Here is a 24,289-nt window from a genome sequence, read left to right on the forward strand (position 1 = left end):
GCTACTTGGCTTGTTTGGTTTATTTTACACGTGTCTTCATTCCCTCGTGTCTGCAGTTGCTGAGATTTCTTCACTACCCACCTTTTTCTCAGATCATTATGACCTTACCCTTCTATGTTCTCCAATGAGATCTCATCTTCTCTCTTCCCCTTAGACTATTTCTTTTTGGCTTCCTAACTGGGCAACATAAAGTCTCAGTTTCTTTATGTTAGAATTATTTTATTTTTCTTAGATATATTGTGGTCCTCATGGAACATGGGACACATTTCCCTGGAGCTATAGACATATGATTAAAAATATATGAGATAATAAACTTAGGTCTACTTTCATGTGGATAGTTACCTAGCTCCCCAAGAAGGTACTTGGGAATGAGTTACTTGCCTGACCAGGTTATACGCAAATACTTCAGAGGGTAGCCTTCGTGTTCTTTCTCTGCAACTCTCACATAGGAATCTACTCTTGGTTTCGTTGGCTGACAATTAGGTTAAAGTTCTTTTTATCTTTTCTCACAAGCTTCATCATTGGCTTATCCAAGAAAGCTCACAGGCAAGATTCCAGGACAGGGGAATAAATCAGAAAGTCCCTTGTGGGAATGCAAATCAGTTCCAAATTCTCAGTTTCTAAACCGTTCTTTCTGGAACCTTCACTTCACTTATTTGAGCATTAATATCTTCTTACAAAGAAATGGGTTTCCACCTATTGACCCTTCCTCTAGTTACAAAGCCAATAAAGAATAGATTCATAGGGGCGCCTGGGTAGCCCAGTGGGTTAAAGCGTCTGCCTGAGGCTCAGGTCATGATCCCAGGGTCCTGGCATTGAGCCCCACATAGGGCTCTCTGCTCAGCAGGGAGCCTGCTTCCCTTCCTCTCTCTCTGCCTGCCTGTCTGCCCACTTGTGATCTCTGTCAAATAAATAAATAAAATATTTAAAAAAATAAAGAATAGATTCATAAAGCATTTCTTCTGTATGAAAACCCAACAAGTGTTTGAGGATGTCTGTAATTATTCCCCCTAATCTCTGCTACACCTGACTGAACCTGGCTCCTCTGAGCCTCTGGTCACTCTTCTATTTATCAATGTATTTTTATATACATAAAATGTATTATATAAATATAAATATATAAATATATATATATATGTATGTATATTTTAAAGTAAACTCTATGTCCAATGTGGCCCTCAAGCTCACACCATGAAGTTAAGAGTCACATACTCCACCAACTGAGCCAGCCAGGAGCCCCTCAATGTATTTTTTAAAATGGGGCACCCAGTATGTCAAACTGTACCCCATATGTATCTTAAGTAAAGTTCAGATAAATGAACTGCATGCTTGATTTTAGTTCATGCAAGTGTCTTTTTAACAATTGTATCAAATCGTTGCTTATTACTACATTTTTATTCAGTAACAATCCCCTAGTTCTTTTTTACACTAACAACATCATCAGATTTCCCTCATCCTGTGTTTATGCTGTTTATTTTCTCAAACCTACATGCAGGATTTTACATTCATGCTTGTTAATTTTCCTGCTCTGAAGCATATGGGAGTCTGATTGGAAGGATGTCCTGCCAGTTGAAGATGTGTTTTAAGAACTCTATAATAATTTAAACAATCTTCACTCCTCTGTGGGCTCTCTGGAATCTTCCTAGATAATTTTTATTTGCATTTGCATGAACATGTATGCAGAAGAAAAAAATCAAGTCCAGCTTTAAATTTTTATCCGTACTTTGGAGGACTGTAGGAAGCAGTAACAAAGACATTCTTTGGTATATAATGTAACTATCGATCTTCCGCCACAGTGGTTTTCTGGCTGCCCTAGTCAACACTTGTTGCTTATATGCATTTAATCATGGTGCGGTGCCCAAGAGTTAGGGCAATTGCAACTCCTTAAACAGACAGGTAATTGCATGTGTACATCAAAGTTAATAGTGGCCTTGAAGAATGACAGAATATTAAATTCAAGGGAATTGTTTGGATCAATATTTGTTTCTTAAAAACTTCATAAACAGCATTTGCCAAATAGGTGGTAAACACCTGGTCAATAAGCATGTCTGAGTTGTGTGCATTGCTGCTTTGAAACTCTCTCAGTATGAAACTGTATTAGCTGAAGTAAGAACACTCCTTCAGTTCCAATTTGATTCCACCTACAGGGAAAGTCCTGTAAGCCACAATGTACAAATTATCCTTTCACAGACTTCAGTGTTTTGGGATCATCAGCCCAGCTCAAGATAAGGAGGCTGTTAGTCCAAAGGTTCATTTCCTCAACTAGAACCAAGCCCTTAGTGGCTTCTTCCTGGACGAGCTCAGGATCTGCTTTAGAATAGATGCTTGATAAATACTCGTTGGATAAGTAAATTATTAGATACATTGATAAACACACAAATAAATATATACCAGCCTGCTTACACTTTGATGCATTGCCTGGGAAGATGATTTTATTACAGATAAGGCCCACTCACTTTAGAGACCCCCCCTGGTTGTGTGTGTCTTCTACAGACTCTAATTACCTAACTCTAAGAAATGGAATGTTCCTTCTTTTTGCTGGCATGCTCGGGGAGGGGAGAAAAAAAAATTCCCTTCAGTTCCATAATGTTCTTTACTAAATGCCATTTTCTTCTTGTTTAAGGACCTTGGATAGCTTTATTTCCCAATTTTCATCTTTACTGGGTCCCTGTATTAAAACAGTTGCCTTGACTTTCCACAATGCATGTGGTTCTGGAGAAACCCAAAGCATATTCTCACTCTTTAATATTAGTTTTGGGGCAGTATGTCACCTACTTTCCTTAAGGATAAATGACTCTCCTAGAGCCCAGGGTGGATGGCTGACTTACTCATATAACTAACCATCCTTCTAAGAAATTAGTTTTATTAGTTATGCATTAAACTTCCAAACACCAATAACGTGACTTACATCAGATGGTTTATTTTTTTCAAATCTAGGAAGAAGTCCATTGTTAGGTGATGCAGGGCTAGTGTAACTCCTGCAGGAGAACATCAAGTATTTTGGCTCCTTCTGTCTTCTTGTTTCTTTATCCTCACAGTGTCATTTTGTCATGGTCTCAGAATGGGTATTTCCCACGGGGATTGAATCTGCATCTGGGACAGGAAGAATAAGGTTTTATGGCAAAAAGCCTCAAGGGACATGCTATCCAAATCTGACTTTTTAAAAAACAATCCCAATGCCTTCTGTGTACATTTCCTGAAGATTAACTGGGTCACAAAGGCACTCTGACTGTACAGGGGTTTGGGAAAGCAAGTATTTTTAGTGAAGCATATTTGTCATCCTATGTACTTTATTCCTCCCTCTCCCTCCAAAATAATTGGTTCAATTTGCCAGGGAAAAGACAAAATAGATATTGCATTCAAAACTAAAAGTATCTGCTACAACTACTTTTCTAGATTGATAGCTTGATCTGCAAGCCAAGGACTGGGCTGTCCCCCAAAAATCTATAACTGAGCAGTCACCAATTTTTAAAATGAATCTTGGTATTCTTATATAGATAGTGCCTAGTGAGTCATGGGAAACCATAGGACTCTTTAGTGCTAGATTTGAATCTTATTACAAACCATATTTTTATACTGTCTGGGAAATCACACCGTATTTTCCATTCTGTAACCTGTCAGCAATCTAAGTCTCGCTTTTATTTTGTTTTGTTTTTCTTGTTTGTTGTTGTTGTTGTTGTTGTTGTTGTTAAATTCCCATTCCTGGAAGCCCAGTGGATTCAAATTTCATTGGCCAAACTAACCAGTTTTTATCAGTTTATTAATGGATTGAGTAATTTGCACTGGGTGAAAATATCATTCATCCCTCCAAATCCTACTTATCTCAGCCATGCTGAACTACGTCAACCTTAATCTAAGGTTATGTGATTGCAACAGACAAATCTTATTCTGCTGGGTTGTAATAGATCTGTTCTCTTCTAATTTGGTTTCTGTGTATAGTTTTTAATCACTTTAATTTTCACAAATAATTTCCTACTTTATACAGTAGACTATCCCACCAAATTTAGAAAATATTACTCCAGTGATATATAAAACGGAAAATATCTACTATGTTAATATACTTGTTCTCTTGCCCTTAATGTCTCTATAGGCTGTAGAATTTTAAAAGATGTCTTAATAGCATCCCATTTTGACAAACTGGAAAAAAAAAAAAAGAAAAAATAGAGAAAGACAGGCAATTAAAATAAAAGCTAGAGTTTTGTCCACTAATCAACCACCGTACCTCAACTATCTGTTAACAGCGTGAAGGCTAGAATGCAAGGCAGATAAAATTGGACAACTGAGGAATAAGTTGAAATAAATTATAAGGTTTTATCACAACTTTATTATTTAGTTGTGGGACTCTTTGTTTTTAATCATGTGACATGACAGTTTTCAGCGTAGAAAATATGCAGTTTCCATAAACATGACTCATAGAAGCAATAGGCCTCAAATAAGTGGCGGGGAGGGGGAGGGTGATCTGTGAAAACAGGCTCGTGAGTTTCCTCCTCCACATTTTATACATGGAACTATTATTTGCCATTATTATTTAAAAGCATGTGTTACTGCTCCTGGCATGTAAATGCATTTTCTATTAAGATTTTCACCTGATATTCCAGGGCACAGTTTTGTGCTACAAACTTCTTCAAATTGGAATGTAATACTAATAGCAGTGGTTAATATTCTTGTGAACCTAAAAGATGAAGCAAACATTTGCTGAAATTTGCATAGTTTTCAATTTTCTAATGCTGGCAAATGGGAGCTGCTTGAAAATAGAAATCACCTATATTTTTCCTAAGGAAAGAAAAGAAGAAAGCCTCACATATCAGTTCAAATTCTTCCTTGAATATTTTTAGCTTGTGTAGCAATTTCCGATTTTGTTTGTTTTTCTTTCTTCTTTTCCCCCCCATGCTGTGTAAAAGGCTTGCTCAGAGCAGTAGAACATAAAGGAGGGCATTTTTTTTTTTTTGCTTTTTTTTTTTTTTTTTTCCTTTTCTCTCTCTCTCTTATTGATTGGTTGAGAGGGTCTGTGTTCAGGGGTCCCTTGAAGCTTCTCCAGAGACTATACATGTAAATTGAAAAAAATCAGTATTACTTGAAAAAATAACTAAAACTTTGATTTAATAGTACAAGAGCGGGTACTGTCTAATCCCTCAAGTAGGAAATTGCTTTTCTTCATGATCCATTGCTTTCATACTGTTTCTGGCTGCTACTGTGGAAGGAGAAAAGACCCAACTTTACCATGTCTGTCTTCTTACCTCTTATTGGTTGGCAGTAAATAGTAGTTGAAATAAGTAAATTTAAATAATGACAGTAAGATCCTCAAGTCTCAGTTGGACAACTATGATTATACCAAAGCAGGAGATAATTTACATGGGAACCTGAAATAAGGAATTAAGACTTTGGCATAGTGTCACGGTGAAGAGGTGACTTTTGTGTGGCTCTTCTATGTGATATTATAAATATTAGATGGAATGGAATAGCACATGCTCCAAAACTGGGGATATTTGGACATTGGTAGTTTTTCCTGACAGATGCTTCAGATTATTTTCTTAACAAATGACAAATCAAAATGTTGCCAAAATGAAGGGATACTAATGGTGTTGGCCATTGATCTTCCATTGCCCATCAAAGTGTCCAGTTTTCACCACAACTGAAACTGGTGTTTGCTGTTATAGGAGGTAGCATTATTTTAAGGCAAAACATTGCAAATTGGACCTAAGTAGTTTCATTCTCAATATCTGCCTCCTAACTTTTATTAGTGTGTGAACCTTTACATTGCACAGAAAATTGAAAGTTTTCTCCACCCTTAAAAATTAGAACAGCAAATCTAGTTTTAATTATTTAAGGGTAAAGGTAGATGGGACATTTGTTTCTTCTCTACATTTGGATATAAAATATTTGAAATGTTTCTTGTATCACTTTGATTAAGGACCTAAAGTACAATGAGGGTAAACTAGTTCATTGGAAAATAATATATGAGGCAGTCATTAGGTATGCTTTTTAAAAATCATGAGGTATTCTTTAACACTATGATGTGTTAAATATTGAAGACCACACCATATGCCTAATGAAAGCTTCATTAGAAAGACATTAGCAGATTAATTTCACTTGCTGTGTGGTTTATTTTATTTAGAATGCAGTAAGGTAAGTTCATTAGTTTGTAGATGTAATGTTTTCTACTGTACCTCAGTGCAGCTAGGAACAATTCCACAGAGGTCTACAGATCTACTAACACCTGTCAAGATAAACACACAGTTCTCTAGGGGAATCATCTCAGCAATAGAACAGAGAAAATCTGAGGAAAGTAATTCTTTCATGAAGGAAAAAGAAGACCAAAAAAACCCCAAAACCAACCCCCCCCCACAAAAAAACAAAACAAAACAAAAAAAGAACCAAAAAAAGACCCCTCAGTGATTAATGATTTTTTGAAATGCCTCAGAGGTCATATATTTCTCATACAAGTATAAAAAATATAAACCATCTTTTAAGAATAAATGTTTGGAAGCATATACTACTCATTTTGAAATAAATATTTCAAGAGATTTGAACTCTGTGGAATGATCATGCAATTTGAACAGAGCCACTGAAAGTTTCTGACACATATAAACTTAATCTCTCGTCCATCCCAGAACAAGTATATTAGATGATAAATTGTTCTATGGTGATATTACTTGAATGGCTATAGTTAAAATGGTGCCAGTATTTCCATTATAAAATCCTATTTTCAGGGATTTATAAGTTGCCTATAAATGTTTGCTCTGCAATTCAGCTTGGCAGCAAACATCTTTGCTGGGTGGTATTTTTTTTTTTCTTCGTTTTACATAGTATAAGAAAGAAAGACATCTGTTTATAGCACGAGTAGGAAAATATGACAACAAATTCCCTTATTCTTCAAAACCAATTTATTTAGCATTCAAATCAGAGTTCAGCCTAAATTTCTTATATATTTTAGGCGATAAAAGAGCTAACTGAAAGCCTGTAAGGATAAATTGAAGATGATTTGTTTCCTTTGTCTGTTGGTTTTGGTTATTTTAAACTCCTAAACATGAAGATAGACTTAACCAGTAACTTTGATACTGTATTCATTCAGCACAATAATAATGTGGATATACTTTTTTACATATTCCAGGTATTTTGGGGGGGTGGTATTTGTGATAGTCTGCACTTGAGAAAGTAGCAAATAACTGACAAATTTCAGTAAAAGTTCCAATGGAGATTTATATGTTAAAATTTGGCAGAAGAATGAATGAGGTATTAAGAGAGAAAAGTTGATTTTTACTAAGGGAACAGCAGGGGCAGTGGGAAATGACTACAGTGTGTTTCCAGGAAGAGAAATATTCTGTGGCTGGAGCCAAGGATGTTTGTAGGGGAGGTGAAAGAAATTGAAATGAAGATAAGACAGCAAGAGGTAGGGTGGGAGCAAATTTTGAAGAGCTTAATATGCCATGTTAAAGAACTTTGACTTTACCCGGAAAATAGGTATTTGTAGTATGATAGTCGTACTAACTTAACTATAGTACTAACGTCAAAAAAAATCACTCTTGACAAAATGTGTAATCCAATATATTTATCCTGAATTGAAAGGGGATTAGATTATAGATCCCAGACAAACCCATTTAGAGATTCAATTCAAATTGCATGATTAAATTCCTCTCTGCTCCGTAAAATGGCCATATACATCCCAGAACATATATTCATAAGGATAGATCAAATTGGTTTATGTTCTAAGTGCTTGGGCCTTCAGGGAATTGAGCTCGTCATACATGTGTGATGTCTGGTTCTGGATTTGGATATCTATATTTACTAGGGAATTTGCAAATTATGTGTCAGTTTTTATATCTCCCTAACTTGCCTTATAGTTATGTTGCCAAGTCTAGCTCCGTTCGCCTGACAGATCCCACGTTGTTGGGTTGGGTTGCTGACTGTCCTGTAGCCATTGCTGGTCAGACAGGAGGCCTGATAAGAAAGAACCTGAAAGGGACTTGTATTTATGTTGTGTGTGTGTTTGTTTTATGGTGATGGACTATTTGGGTGGCCAGTGTCAGGTTTAATATGGAAACAGACATTCTCATCATTTCTGATTTACTTCCCCATATCATAAAAGAAGAGGAAAGAAAAGCCTATTCAATAAATTAAGTAGGTAAGTAAATAAAATTTAAAAACAAGCACATGCTAATACATATATATATATATATGCTAACCAGACACTATTCCAAGTACTTTACATCTGTCAAAGATTCATTTAATCTTTGCAACAACTGTACCATTATCAAGCCCCTTTACAAGTAAGAAAACTGAGTTTAGATAACCTGCATAAGGCCATGTGGCTAATAAGTTAATAGCCTTTGGAACTGAGCCCTCATGTAGTATCTACCTGCCTCTAGCCAGGCTAAACGAAGAAGGGCTTAAATGCAAAAGATAGGGTGGAAGAGAACTTTAGAAAATTAATTAATTATTCATTTTAAAATAAATTTATTTATTTATTTATTTATTTATTCTGAACAGAGTAGAGGAAAGGTGCGAGATGAGGACATGTAGGATTATATGATAGACATCTTGAAGTCTTTAAATAATGTTTTAAAGAGGAGATCTGGGAGCAGCACTGCTGTCTGTGTTGAGTACACTGCTAAGAAGGTGACTTTATTGGTAAGGAGCCTGATTAAAAAACTTGCCCAGTGTTGGTTAATAAAACCTTTGGCAGAGACTTTGACATTTAGATGGAGTGGTGGTTCTGAAAATCTGGTTCCCCTGGGTGTGCAATATAAGCATTATCTGGGAACTTGTTAAGAATGCAAATCGTTAGTACCTCTACATAGCAAGGGAATCAAAAAAGCAAAGCAATCTATGATGTAACAGATCCTTTTAATGATTCTCCAGGATACTAAAGTTTGAGCACCACAGAGACACAGACACTAAACTAAAAGATTATCGGGGAGATGGCCAAACTGGACCGTAGAGCAAGTAGGGAAGAGTTTGAAATGGCCTACATTAAAAATCCCATTACAGGGGTGCCTGCCTGGGTGCCGCAGTCACTTAAGCATCTGACTCTTGATTTCGGCTCAGGTCATGATCTTAGAGTCCTGGGATCGAGCCCCACATCAGTCTTTGCTCCCCCCAGAGGGTTTCTGCTTGGGTATTCTCTCTCCCTCTGCTCCTCCCCCTGTGCACTTGCTCTCTCTCTCTCAAATAAATAAGTCTTTTAAAGAAAGAAATCACAATACACCTCATTATGTTTGTAACACTGATCTAGAGCATGTACGTATGAATAAATGACAGTAAGTTTTATTTAGTGCCTAATATATTTTAGAAACTGTTCCAATTCCATTACACACAGCATTATAATCATTTTACAGGTGAGGAAACCAGGGCAAGGGCCCATTAAACCCAATGTCAAATGAATAATAACGATGAACTCAAACTCACAGTCTGGCGGTCAAGCCACATGTTCTTCCATGATGTTATGAATATATTCACATCACATAGCAGGAACCTACAGAAGAGTGTGTCAGCAACTTAAGTTGGTTGAAATAACTGTACAAACAATTATGATGACCGTGACTGAGAGATGACATATGATTGGCTGATGCCCAAGAAAAGCCCCCAACACTTAAAGATGCCGTTGCAATGAAATTTCTATAACCCCGCCTTGGTGCCTAGCCAATAAATTTTAGGTAGGATGTCATGCATGAAATTTTTATTAAATAGGTCAAGAGAAAAGAGAGATCATAAAACAGCCCTAAATTACACAACTAACCTTGCTTGAATAAATCTAATCATGCTTTACAAATCAAACTGCACATCCGGGCTTTAGTTTAATTTGAGTGAATTGGGTATCGTGTTGGGTTCTCACTACTCCCTCTCGTTTGATATGTCAGTGTGGAGGTTCTAGGTAATAGTTACACTGACGGTATTCACCAGTCTATATCTGTGACTGGATTATGTGTGGTGGGAGATGAAAGTATACTTCCAGTTAAGGAAACACTTCATAAGTAAACCTGACTTTTCAGTGACATTATTACGCCTGTAGGGCTCCAGGGATGCTTTGAGCCCCGACATATTTTTCTCTTGTTTTTGTCATTTGGTTGGTTGGTTGGCTGGTTGGTTTGGTTTTACTCTCACTGCTCTTGCTCTCCTATTCAGATCCTTTCTCAGAATGCCCACAGGGACCTGTACTAACCCAGAAAGGAAACAGGGTCAGAGGTTTGTCTCCACAGCTTCACAGATGATGCCCTCTCCTGAGTCTTTACCTCTTTATTCTCTCTCAGTCCTGACTCAGAAATGCAGGGAGACGGATATGTGGGGTCTTCTTGCCTTTCCATTGTGCTGACATTAGAAATGTGAAATGCAAGACTGACACTCTCCTCATTTTTAATTTTTAAAAGATTGGTGCTGCCTGTGGGTTTTAATATACTTCCCCTCTGCTGCTTTTAGTGTCTACTTTTCTATTTAAAAAGCTTAATACTGAGCTGTAAGAATTTCCAATTAAGTTTAAGGATAACACGAAAAGGTTGGAAGTGTCTGCCTGACAACCATCCTGTTTCTTGAGACAGAAGGGTTGATTTTTAAAATATGAAAAAATAATTTGAAATGACCTGTCCTTTTCCATTTCTCTGCACCTTCTCTCTCCATTCATTCTCCTCTCTCTCCTTCCATTTCCTTTGTTTTTCTCCTCTCAGCTGTCAGACCCATCTCCCATTTCTTAATGCTGTTGTCCAATTTAGGCTACCTAACTTCTTGTTCATTACAGATTATCAGCCGTGAGTGGGCCTAGGACAATTTTCCATGCACAGCTATTGGGTTCTTTTGGTAGAGTTCAGTAGCCACAGTGGTTAGAGGCAGGGGAGCATTAATCATTTCCAAGAGTTCCCGAAAGTGCAGGTCATAGTGAATGTAAAATGCAAACCAACTGCTGCTACAGAAACAGACATTTATTAATAAGTAGGAGCAAAATCTTATAGCCTATTCTGGAAGTGAATGAAGTTCCAGCTCTTGGTTCTGTTAGGTACATGAAAAATGTCTTTCAAAAAGGATTTTGCAAATATGGCAGCGACCAGCTCATTATCTGTCAGAATCAGAATAAGGACCCACTGGGGCGCCTGGGTGGGTCAGTGGGTTAAAGCCTCTGCCTTCAGCTCAAGTCGTGATCCCAGGGTCCTGGGATGGAGCCCCACATAGGGCTCTCTGCTCAGTGGGGAGCCTGCTTCCTCCTCTCTCTCTGCCTGCCTCTCTGCCTACTTGTGATCTCTGTCTGCCAAATAAATAAATGAGATCTTGAAAAAAAAAAGGCACCTACTTCCTATGGTTTTGTGATGATTAAATGAGCTAACACATTTACATGTCTCAGACTTGTGCCAGTTACAAATATGTTATTTCTTAATATTACTATTATTGTGGCACCATTCCTTATGGTAAAAGGTGAAAGACCTCTTAGATTCACAAACTCTATTCAAGGAGAAGCAAAGCATGTGTTTGTAAAATATTTCGGCTAACCCACTGATCTTGAATGTTAATAATTTCATGAAAGAGAACCCATTCCTAACCTCCATTACACCAATTGACAAGCCATTTATTTCACAAGTAATAACCTTTTCTTGACATACTTTGTAATTAATGAGCAAAGCCACATCGTGATTGGAGATGATGATAACCAAGGCTTCTAGAAGCTACCTCTGGCTTCTGTAATTCTGGCTGAGACACTGGAGCATACATTCCTGAGGAAGGCAGCTGACTCTCCTGGGACACAGAACACTAACACACATTTATATTACACTGTTTATGCTGAGATAGACAGGCAGCCAACCATGTCTCCTCCAACCAGTTCCTAACTCAACTGACAATAATTTGTCAGATGCTGCTGCCTCAGTTTCCTTTAAATAATGCAGTTCCAACCACAAGGACTGACCAACTCAAGAGAAATAAAGAGTAAGCTCAAGCTCTACTTGCTTCATCCAGATTAGGCAAAAGTTTGTTCTTGAGACTTTTGTACCCTCTTTCAACAGAGAGTGGTTCCTTAGTCCACCAAATTACAACCATTTGTAACAAATATTGCAGCCTCAGTATCACAGCACTCACCCCAGAGCCCCGAAGGTGTCACAGAGGTGCCCAAAGTTCTGCCTGGATCTTGTAGCTATAGTGACTTCTTTGAAGGCAGCCATAAATCTTTCCTCTTTAGCTCTGGAGACTCCAGTAAAACCGAGATTTCTGGCCCATCCTTTCCCTAACCCCACCTTTATCTCCCTAGCCCTGAGACAATATAAGACAGGCAGGAGAGCGTTTTCTTCATGAATGCTCTTGGGAAGGTTCACCAGAATCTTCTCTACTTACTCTACTTACTACTTAATCTACTCTACTTACTCTACTCCTGTTTTTTTAATTTATATAAATCACTCTCCAAAGTCCCAGCCCCATCCTTCTCTATTTTTTTTAAGAGAGTAACAAATACAGTAAATCCTCATTATACCCAGATATGAATTCACGCCTTCACTAAAACTTGTAACTCCCAAATCAATAATAGTGGCATGAGGGTGGTCATTAACAGACACATACAGAGAGGGAAGGAATTTCAGTCCCTAATACCCAGTTCCCAGCAGAGGTCAAACAAGGCAACACTCTGCCTCATACTATGCACAGGTGCTCTTTTTTTGTTCTGTTTAGTGGCATGTTTTTCACATTTTTGTATTTTTTTGTTGGCTTTGGTTTCAGTTTTTGTGATTTCGCTGTTTAAAATGGCCCTGAACCGTAGTGCCGGAGTTCTAACATTCCTAAGTTTAAGAAGCCTGTGGTATGCCTTTCAGAGAAAAGAGGTTATTATGTTACCTAAGCCTTACTTAGGCTTGAATTATAGTGAGGTTGACAGTGGGTTCAGTGTTAACGAGAACCCAAATACATTAAATAAGGTGTCTTTAAACAGAAAAAAAAAGAAAAAAACACATAAAACAAAGTTATGTATTAACCGGCTGATGAAAGTGGTTTGACCAGAGGCCTTAAGAACCCACCACCTAGGAGCAATGGTTGAGTGTTCTGTAATTCATTGTCCAGTAGTGACTTTATAGACCATAACTACGATGAATAGTGAGAATTGACTGTATGCACCAAGAGGCTAACTTACATTTCCCATATGCCTGGCACGTGAGGGAGTTCAAATGAAGACTTGACTCCTCTCCCTTTCAGGAATCTACCATCTGGTTGGAGAGGCAAGGACAGATCAACAGCATATACAAGGGTATTGGGGAAAAATGCAATGCTCTACATTTCCTATCAATGGAAAGGAACTGAAGAATCGTGCAGGCTAACCAGTTCAAATACGTTAGACCCACATGAAAGGAGAGACATAGTGCCTTAATTGTGGGGAGGATTTGATATATTTTAAAGTACTCTCACATTAAATATAGCATTATAGCCTTCCTGCCGTATGGGATTGTTAGGAAAGATAGGAACATGACTATTTTATAAAGGAAGCCACAGCACCTTAGGGAGAGGCTAACTGATTAATGTGACAAAACCAGTAAATGGTAGGGCCAAGAATGCAACCCAGGTTTCCTACCTCCCAATCCAGGGCTCTGTCCAGAGTAATACTATGAGATGTCACAATGAGAATATTACATAGAGTCTTAAAACCATACTGCTGGGATGATTTTGCTCTTCTTTTCCTTTTAAAGCTTACTTGATATATTAAAAATGAATATACACAACCCTTGGCTAATGAATTAAAATACACATGCTAAAAAATAACAAAATGAAGAGGAAATGGCCTGGGGATATGAGTTGGGAACAGTACACAGGGGAAGGTGCTGAATTTAGGTTCTGTTGCTCTTTGAACAGCTGTGGGAAGTTGGGAGACATGGTGTATTTAAGTAGATAAAAACATATTCTCTAACATGGCTAAGCCATTTCAATTCAGTGAACTACTGAAGAATTATTATTTTTTAGTAGAATCATATAAGCTTGACAGGAATGTGAGATACTGGATTCCTGCGGATTTAATTTGTTGGCCGCTGGATAGGGGTTACATAGTGACCACCAGAGTCCCAGCGTGACTCTGAATGAACTAGGAGGCAATATACAAGTCTCAGTCACCACTTCCATGAGTGGCTGATGTGAATCAAATCCTCCTGGTATTATTTTTTTTTTGCCCCCATACAGGACTTTGTATTTGTTGACCTAAGGGATTATATAGTCGGTGAGGAGCCTTTGAGAAGCAGTGCTTTATCAGAGTTGTTTCCTCTGTTTTTAAATAGGAATAAAGACAAAAAATGTCCAGCCACTAGACATGTCACAGTTTTTATCATGTTTTGGAAACTGGGGAGGTATTTCCGTCATAGTCCTAAATCGTATCTGCTAGCCTCCGGTGACTGTGGTCCTCTTTGCCAGCTCCACTTGCTATCCTAGATTTTTACTCTTAGGTTGTGTTGTCTTTGCTGGTCTCTCATCCAGGACATGCAGCTTCCAGTTAAAGATGTTGCATTTCACCCACGGGATATAAATATGTTCTCTTCCTTGGAGGCACTAGACTTAAGAATTTTTATTTCCCATTGCCATTTTCCTTATGAGAAAGGGTGAGAGAAAGGCAGAACTTCACCCATATGAAACACCATCACATCTGGGCTTCTCTAGGGATCTTGGGGGTTCTTAAATATCCCCCAAACGTTTGAAGTACAAGCAATCTCATTCACACTGTTTCTATCTACTTTCCTCCTCTTTACCACCTGTCTCCTTCTTCTCTTTCATTCTTTTTCTGTCTCTTCCTTGGCTGCCAAATTCACTCATTTTTTTTTTTCTCCTTCTCGTGTGTTTTGGTTCCCTGCACTTCCACTGCCTTATGTGAGATATGGTATTGTAGTGGGAATGAGGACTCTTTGTTATGAGTAATATGTGTAATTAACAGATCACCAAAACTGATACTTGAGTAGACGGTGTCAAACCATATTTAGCAGATTGGGTTTGAACACCTGGCAGAACAAGTTTGGTCCAATAAAAAGAGCCGGGTTCTTTCCCTTTTAAGAGCTCCCAAACACTGGTTACATCTAAACCATAGGGGTAGGGGAAGGGTGCCGTTTGCCGTTGTAATTCAGACGGAGGGATCACCTGGCAGAGGAGGGAGAGTTGCTTTTTAGGTGTTCCCCGCATCGCTGTACACGTGTCCCTTTGATGTGTGGAGAATGCTTGAGAGAGGCAAAGCAGGGCGATTTCTGTGGGAAGCTAGACCAGCCTCCCTCCTTACATAGGCTCGTCCTCTGCATTGCATCCGAGCTTCAGTGATTTGCTGTTTGGAGACTGCAGATTTGCATAGAGCCCCTCGCTTCGCCAGCGTGTGTGGTTTTTCTTTTCTTTTCTTTTCTCTTTTTTTCTTTTTCTTTTTTCTCCCCCTGCCCCCTCTTTCGTCTGCTGTTTCTTTTCCTCAGCTCTCTTTCCCTGGTTCAATCCCCGCTTCCTTCATAAGGGTGCACTCTTCCCTCTGAACCCCTCGCCGGGCGTAAGTGTCAGGAGGCGGCGGACGCGGAGATTGCCTCGGGAGCAGGCGATGCGCGCCGCTGCTCCGCGCGCTGCCTGGGGGAGGCTGGCGCGATCCGGGGAGCCGGCCGGGGCTGAATGGAGGGAAGGGGTGCCTCGATTTCATGGGGTCTGCTTCTCCCTTGAAAGGAGGTTGGGCCGGCGAAGTGGCCTCCCCAGTCCCCACACACAATGCTAAATGGATTTACCTAGTGGATTCGCGGTGGATGGCTGTCATGTAGAAGTGAGGACCCTCCGGGAGGAGCTTTAAACAATTTCCCCGCTCCCCACCCCCCGGCACGCACTCTCGCCCGAAACTCTTTGGGAGTATCTCTCGAGAACCTGGAGCCCTGGAAATCTGGGACCAGCCGCTCGCTCCGCGCTCGCTGTTCCCCGGGGCTGCCTTCCCGGACAAGCCCCCCATCAGCTGCATTTGCATCGGCTATGTTTCGGATTCTTTGGGGTGCAAGGCACGGCGGACTCCAGGACCCCGAGAAGACTGTCCGAAGGAGGGAGAGGATGGGTGCTCTGGCGCGGTGAGGCGGCCGGCCCCTCAGCCCACCCAGAGCCGCCCGCTCCTCGGCGCCCTCTCCCCTCCCCGTGCCCCAAACTTTGCCTCCCGCGGCAGCTGCCCCTCGGCGGGCGCCCCGCCATGTACCAGAGGATGCTCCGGTGCGGCGCCGAGCTGGGTTCGCCCGGGGGCGGCGGCGGTGGTGGCGGTGGCGGCGGCGCAGGGGGGCGCCTGGCCCTGCTCTGGATAGTCCCGCTCACCCTCAGCGGCCTCCTAGGAGTGGCATGGGGGGCGTCCAGTTTGGGAGCGCACCACATCCACCATTTCCATGGCAGCAGCAAGCATCATTCAGTGCCTATTGCAATCTACAGGTCACCGGCATCCTTGCGAGGCGGACACGGTGGGTCTGAGGTGCCAAGTTCTCGCGGGTTACTCCCTCTCTCCCTTTCAACCCCGCGCTCGCTTCTCGGCCCCTAAGGCTCAGAGAAATGGGAGCGCGAGAAAGGGAGGTGCATTTGGGTGTGTTTGGTGGGAGCCACTAATCTCTTTGAAGACAATAGAAAGGGGCTGGGGGAAGGCGTCGCGGGTGTTTGTGGTGAGGGGTGGGAGGGGCGTTTCTTGTCGGGGTGCCGGGAGAAAAGATGTGGGCACCTATGAAAGGACCATCCCTGGCCGGGCGCTTGGGCCCCGCGGGAAAGGGGCGTTACTAGCCAGAAGGTCACTCGGTGTGGCCGGATGGGGCGCCGCGCTCAGCCGAGGGACCTGAGCGCCACGGAGAGGAGGGCTCTGCAGAACCTTTTGTCTGTGCTGTATGTGCTGCCCCACCTTATGCCCATTTTCCCAGGCCTGGGGGAGGGAGAGGTTCCAGTTTGCACATTCCTTCAAAGTGTGCCCAGACCGCAGTGGCAGTGAAGCGGCTGGTCCCAGGACTCACTCAGCAGGCTGCCAATTGCTTTTGCCCCCGCCTCTTCCCTTAATTGGAGAAGGTAGGAGAGTCGCCCTGGCACCCTCTCCGGTGCTGGGCAGCCGCCCACCGGGCTCGGAGAGGACTTTTGAACACCAGTGCCTTTACTCCACCCCCCACACAAATACACTTCTCTTTCTTGGTGATTGGACTGAGTTATTTTTTTAAACAGAGTAGAGAGAGGTTTGGCTACCCAATCCCAAATCCCCGTGGTTCCTGTCTGAAGGCTTTTGGGATTAGGGAGGTCCTGCTTCCTTCTTACTGAAGAGTTTAGTGCTTCCCAAAGAGGGCAGGTGCATGAGCGCTGCCTAGAGGAGAAGTTGGAGTCCAGAGAAACTATTCTCCTGACCCGTTTCCTTCGTAAAGAGCAGAGTGGTTGGTAGGTTTCTTCTCCAGAGTGGCCAACAATGTAAGGCCAAGTTTCTCTCATCTTCAGATAAGTGCCTATTGCAGATTCCCTGAACTGCCAATAAATAAAACCTCAAACTGTTTTGGTCAGTCTTTCCCAGTACCATTGTTTCTTCTCTCCTAGTGCTGAGTCTGCTACTTGAAAAGGCAGGGTGAGAAAGTTGTAGAGACTTAACCCCCCTACCTTTCCCTAAGGGGCCCCTTCCTCTTTCAGACTTGGTTGAGCTTTACGTCCTTTGCCCTTCTCCTTAGGTAAATCTTCTCCCCAGAGCAGCTGCTGCTTATACCAGGATGGCCCCTTCCTCAGGGACAGGCTTCCTACCTAGGGACAATTCTGGTTAGATATGAGGAGCTATAGCTTAACCTAAGTGAAGTGAGAACAAATCCTCTTGACACCTCATCTTAGGAGCGGCTTAGAGATACACCTCACGGTGGGTCCTAGGAATCCCTTCCCTTCCTTCCTTCAGGTCCCTCTCAAGAATTTTCTCTAGTTCAGAGTGGCCAGGCTGGAGAGGAGTGATGCCCCACACCTGGGCTTCTTAGCTCTAAGTAACGGAGAGGCTAGATCCCTTTGAAAGCATGAGGAGTTTCTGCTGCTTTCAACACTTTCTCACAGTATTCCAGGACCTTGTTGCTCCTTTTCCCTGGGTGCCGTTCTCACCCACTGCCCTGCCTTTGTTCAAAATTGCGAAGAGTCCCGTGGGAGGAAGGCAAGTCAGGGTGCAGGAGGGGCAGACAGCGTGGGTGGGTTAGGTGAGCCAGATGGGGGTATGCGAGGGGGTGGGGCGCCTAATTGTACCAGTGGGAAGTGCTTGGCTAATCATCTCATATGCATTTAACTTCTCCTTTCCCGTGGCTCTGTCTCTTCCGAGGGCTGAGGCAGCTGAACGGGGAGCGCCCTGGGGAAACCGAGAGAGGAGATCACCAAGGGGCCCTGCCGCAGAGCCGGCACTCCTTTTCCCCTTCCCACTGCAGCTCCTGCCCCGGTCAGGCGCCGTCTGCTGGTCTTTACAAACATTTCTTCCCCTCCAGAATACAGGGATTGTCTCCGTATGTGAATGAAAAACTAGGCACATCTATCATTGAAAAAAAGGAAAGGATAGAAGATAGTGGAGAAAATTGTATGTGAACAGTGGTTGATATTATTCTTTTGGGTCAGAGAACTTTCTCTTTCCTTTGAAGGTTGTATTGTACAGACATATTTGTTTTTGAAACTTTACCCACCCTCCTTACACATACTTCTGGAGGAAGATTTCTGATTTTTCTTTTTTTAATCCGAGTAACAAACTTACCTGTCAGTAGCCAGCCTTTGCCAAAGAAAAGCTGCTGTGAATCTTTCATACTTCATCCCTTACCTTCCTTGAAAAGAGGGAATTAACTCTGGCTAGAGAACAATGAAGAAATATTACGGATGAAATAATCTTCTCAAGGTGGGGGATGGAAAGGTGTAAGGTGGGAATGCAGAGGGGCTGAGAGCTGGGCAGGCAGGGTGGTGGCTTAGAAGAAACCTAGTAAGAAGGAGGTGATGTTGAATTTGTTGGATCAATAAACTGCCTGACTATTCAGCTAATTAGGCTAAGGGCCCACAAGGAAATAATCTTTGAGCCTAACAACGAGGGTGAAGGGGAAGAGCAAAGGTGAATGACAGTACGGTAGATTCCTAGCCGAAAATCAAGGCAGGTGTAAATGAGGTTGAGTTCAAAATTTCCCAGACTACTGAAAACATACATATGTTGATGAACAAATCAGCCAGGCTGGTTTTTTGTTTTAGAATTTCTTGGAATCGTAAAATATTTTTTTCTCATAATAGAGAAAGTGTGTATATGCTTGGACGTGTAAAAGAAAAATCATGTGTGGTGTATTTTAGGGAATAAAATTGAGTGTATCCTCTATGTTTTGAAAACTGCTAGGTTGACTATCCAGGTTCATTCTTCTTCATTTTCTCATCTTGCCATGCTTCATTTGCACTATTATGAGGTGTCACTTACAAGGATTGCAGGGTGCTGAAATCGCTCATGGCTACCCTGAGCATCTTTATGCAAGCTGACCCAGTTGCAGAGATTATGATGAGGATTTTTTTTTAAAAATGCATATGAGAAGCAGGTTTTGAGATCACCGCAGAATCCTTTTTTTTTTTTTTGCTTGTTCTTAAAAATATAAGTGATGAGAACACTGCCATAAAAATTTTATTTTCATTTAAAAAACCGGAGAATGGAATGACTGTAAATGATAAAAAGCAAGCCTTCTCATAATTAAGAGTGCTACTTAAAGCCAGCGAGAGTTCAGAATAAACCAGTGTGTTCAGTTAGTATTTCTTTAGTGATAGGCTATATGTGCCAAGCATAGAATGATGTCAGCGCAGTGCTTGGGTTCCCATCTCTTCTCCTAGCTTTCCTAAGAACCTCTGCATACTTTCAGAAATTAGCTTTGAGCCTCTCAGTAATTTCAGGTGATAAAAGAAAGAGAAAGCCATCATACAACCGAGCACACCAGGGCTAGCCATTCTCCTCCCACAAATATGAGCTCCGGAAATTATACTGTCATGATTAGCTTATAATATTAAAGGGCAAAAGGGCTTTCCCAGAAGGGAATGTTAACAGATTTTAAAAGTGTGGTTTGTAATTGAAGTAGCCCAATGCTGTTATATAAGAATAATAATTATATCTTGAATGTATAATGGTTCTCATTCTAAGGCACTTCTGTACATACACTAACTTCTAAGAGGAGCTGTCCATTTTGGAGGGAGTTTGAATAACATTTTCCTTGTAAGGGTAACTGAGATATATCACAGGAGCACAGAAAAATGAAGTCAAATCTCTGATCAAAGAGAGGAGTAGAATCAAGGCTTCATGTTCCAAAGCCCGGAGCAGCTGAAAGGGTCCACCTTGTGCTTTAATGGTTGAGATCTCGGAGAAGAAATTATCACAAGGACCAAAGCCTAGCCTTTTGCTTCCTACATGTATTAACAATAGTGAATACTTTAAGATAGAGTATGGCCACCTCAGTGATGCCCCACTGCTCTCGTCATTGATTCTGCTGAGGAGGGTTTCGTTTATCTTTTATTTTTCTGAGTTTATTTTTCATAAGTTTGCTCCTTTGTCTAACAAAGAGAGTTAGCAAAACCTCTTGCAATACACTTAGTGTTCAAAAAAAATTTAGATTTGCTGGTAATTAACTCTTAGGTGTGACCCAAAACAGTTTTTGGACTATGAATATTCAGTCAAAATAGACATTTCTACCCCACACTTCTTTCTTACATTGGCTTCTTGGACAAAAATATGCATCACCGCAATGCTATTTTAGATAAGATGGTCAGCTAATATTTCTAGAAGAAGCTTTGAATCATGGTCCTAGTCATCCAAGACTCTTGGGTAATTTTTGGTTGCTCCCAATCTTAATATATTTATTTTTTAGATTGTCTATCCGTTCCTTCAGAAATACACAGTATATGTGTGTTTCTGTGTCGGGGCATCAGGTACTATGGAAGGCCAGATAATAATTGGGATAATGAGAATAGAGGTAAGAGAGGAGGAACAGGGTACCCAAGGCAGGACCATCAGAAAGTTTGCAATTTAGTTTTATAATTTGTTGTTAGAAAGAGTTAATCCTTAAGCAGAGAAACAAAACTTGTTCTGTAGAAACAAGTAGCTTCTGAGCATAAATGCAAAAAACAAATTTGTATGTGTAGCAGTCATCTGGGACTCAATATGAAATGATCTGATAAAAACATCAACATAGTGGATTTTATCTATATTACATTATATTGTCCTTTAATATTAATGTTCTGGAAAGAGCTCCTTGCACAATTGCTTTTCACTGAGTTGCATATATTTCTTCTACCGAAACATAAAGTCTCTTTCAAATAGATGTTAAGTCTGGTTTTACAAATGTGTTTAAGACAGGGGCTTCTTGACTTAAATTCAAACTACTATAAAAACTATTGAGGCAGCTTGGTCTGGAAAAGTAAATTCACAGACACCTATCTGTGAAAATTTGGCCACTGCCACTGACTAGCATTCTATAAATTTACTAAACTACTTGTCCTCACTAAGATTGTTTTTTCAATCCATAAAATGAAAATATGAGTTATAGCTCAGTGAAGAATAAATGATTTGATGAATGCCCAGACTATAATAGGCCCCAAATAAATGTTTGTTTAAAAAAAGTAGACATTTAGTTAGTTTACACATCTTGGCTATTATGAAGAGTGCTCCAATCAACATGAGAATGTGAATATCTCTTTAGAATCCTGATTTTAGATCTTTTAGATAAATACAAAGTGGAATTACTGTATCATATAGTAGTTTTTTGGTTGTTGTTGCTTTGTTTTGTGCATGTGTGTGTGTGTACGTGTGTTCTTCTCTTAAAGAAATTCCATTCTGTTTTTCACAATGGCTGCACCACTTTGCATTCCTACCAGGAGTATACAAGCATTCCAGTTTCCTACATCCTGTCAAAATTTGTTGTCTTTTTGTTAATAGCCATCCTAAAAGATATAAGGTGATATCTCATTATGCGTTTGATTGAATGGATGAAGAAAATGTAGTACATGCAGATAATGGAATATTATTCAGTCTTAAAAAGAAGACCATACTTCTGCAGTTCATGGGTGAACCTTGAGGACATTATGCTGAGTGAAATAAGCCAGTCACAGAAAGACAAATGCTCCCCCGCTGCTCCATTTTTTTTTTAAAGATTTTATTTATTTATTTGACACAGAGAGAGAGATCACAAGTAGGCAGAGCAGCAAGCATAGAGACCATGACCTGAGCTGAGCCTTAACCCTCTGAGCCACCCTGGTGCCCCCAAATACTCCCCTTATATGAGGTATCTAGAGCAGTCAAACTGACAGAATGAGGGAAGGAAATGGTGGTTGCCAGGAGCTGGGGACAAGAGGAAGTGGGGAGTTGCTAATCAGCAGGCATAAAGTTTCAAATGTATAAGATGAGTAAGTTCTATGTATCTGCTCTATAGCCTTATGCTAAGATGACAATACTGAATCGCACACTTGAAATTTTTTTAAGCCGGTGGATCTTGTGTTAAGTGTTCTTACCATGATAGAATAAAATTTTAAAAAATTAGGGGAGATATCAGAGAGAAGACACATGAAGTGGAAAAAACAGACTGGAAATTGGGAGACTAGACTTCTAGGTCTGATTCAGCCAGTTGTTCATCCTTAGAGATAGCTGTCCCTGTCCCTGCCCCATTTTACACTACATCCTGAGTCTCTTCTAAATGAAAGGTGCAATTGGTTTTCTGACCTGCTGTGACCTTAATGAAAATGTTGAGCACGGCTTTTTATATTGTTTTGTCATTCATAAACATGATTTTTAAATTGGACTAAGATTGTTTCCAACTTTGAATTCTAAGTTCCCTTTGATAAAAAGAATCTCTTAAAATCCTCATACTCCTGTTGTTTTTTGCCAAAGGCTTATTGATTCTAAACATACTGTATTTAGGTCCCTTCAGCCATCCAGTTGTCCCCTCATTACTTAGAGGTGGCTTACTTAGGTGCACAGAAACCATGGCGGGGTGGGGAGGCAGGCTCAGGGTACTTTTCTAGGACTTGCCACTCAGCTGAGGTCCCAAGGACTATCTCTTAGAAACGTACATCCTTCCTTTACTTGGCCTTTTTGCCCAGTTCTTTTGGGTCTGTGTGGGATATAGAATATCTCCCTGTAGAGAAATTGGTAACAGCCTTTTAAATATTCCTTTCCTTCACAAAATACAAGGTTTTTTTCTGTGTTGATCATATAACAATGAATTCCCTCAAGTTTCAGACAGAAAACTTAGTAAAAACAGCTATATTTTAAGCATATATTTCCACAGAGTCCTTATGTAAAGTGTCTCATTTATTCATCCTTATAACCCTGGCAGGGCTTATGATCACAATTTTGCTGACAGGGAAACAGATTTAGAGAGGCAATGATTCTGCCAGGGTCACTTAATTAATAAGTATCCACAGTACTTTTGCTTTTCCACTACAATATGATAAGAGGCAAGGTTGGTCTTCTTCTTTTTTTTTTTAATACTGCATTTAAATTTAGAAGCCCTGAATTTTGTGCCAGTGTTGTCATTTTCCAATTCACTTCTCAAAAAAAAAAAAAAAAGTTTCTTTATTAAGAATAAAATTGGTCAAGAAAACGTAGTTAACTAATACAGTTTTAAGAATCATAAGTGACTATGTATGTGAAATTTGTATCTCCATTCCAATGGAAGAATTTTTAGTTAATATTACATTTTGATACTTAGCTGAAGATAGATAGTAAGATGGGTATGGATTAAGAAATGAGGGGCATTTTCAAATTCAACTTAAAACATTATACTCAGTGATAAATAACATTATTAATCAAATAATGACAATGATAGTAAAATACTTTATGACTGAAAGATGGTGATCCCTAAGCAAATTTTGTGTTAATCACTAAGTATACAGGTAGATAAGAAGAAACCGCTCTGTTGTTTTTGTGAACTTGATTATCTGTGGGATTTGTGGACTGGAACTGAGGTAGTGTAGAAAAGTATTTCTACCGTGTACTTCCAAGATACGTGGTTATGTACATACTAAGTTTTACATGAAGCTTATATGAATCTGGGAGCCATGTGTGCGTGTGTGTGTGTGTGTGAGGGAGAGAGAGAGAAAGGGAGGGAGAGAGAGAAAGTAAAAGTATTAAACTCATTTTAGTTATGGGATCTCAAGTTTAAGTGTATTATATAATGTGACCCACATTATGGACTTTTTTTTAATGTGTTTTAATGTGTTTTTTAATGTGTTCCTGTACATGTTTTTTTTTCATATAACTATATTGGTGTTCCTGTACATGTTTTTTTTTTCATATAACTATATTGGTGAGAAAAAGTATTATGAAATACCTCTGAAAATTATCAACTAGAAACAAAACATGTAAAAAAAATGGTAAAGAAGTGATTTTTAA

General features: G+C 40.2%; 1 protein-coding gene across 32 annotated transcripts in view; it reads left to right on the top strand.

The window, feature by feature from the left end:
- The window catches only part of NRXN1 (neurexin 1), a 1,204,011-nt gene that overhangs the window by 734,197 nt on the left and 445,525 nt on the right, over positions 1 to 24,289 (top strand). For 2 of the 32 annotated variants that reach the window (XM_047745962.1, XM_047745964.1), the window contains exon 1: positions 15,080 to 16,382. The exons of 28 other annotated variants lie outside the window; for them this stretch is intronic. In XM_047745962.1, coding sequence (XP_047601918.1) covers positions 16,124 to 16,382 — 259 coding nt within the window. In that variant the 5' untranslated portion in view covers positions 15,080 to 16,123. Of the gene's footprint in view, positions 1 to 15,079; positions 16,383 to 24,289 lie in introns of those variants that run through there. 2 more of the 32 variants (XM_047745961.1, XM_047745963.1) reach the window with 1 other exon arrangement.

The sequence above is a fragment of the Lutra lutra genome, chromosome 9 (assembly GCF_902655055.1).
Source record: "Lutra lutra chromosome 9, mLutLut1.2, whole genome shotgun sequence".
In the NCBI taxonomy this organism is placed as follows: Eukaryota; Metazoa; Chordata; class Mammalia; order Carnivora; family Mustelidae; genus Lutra; species Lutra lutra.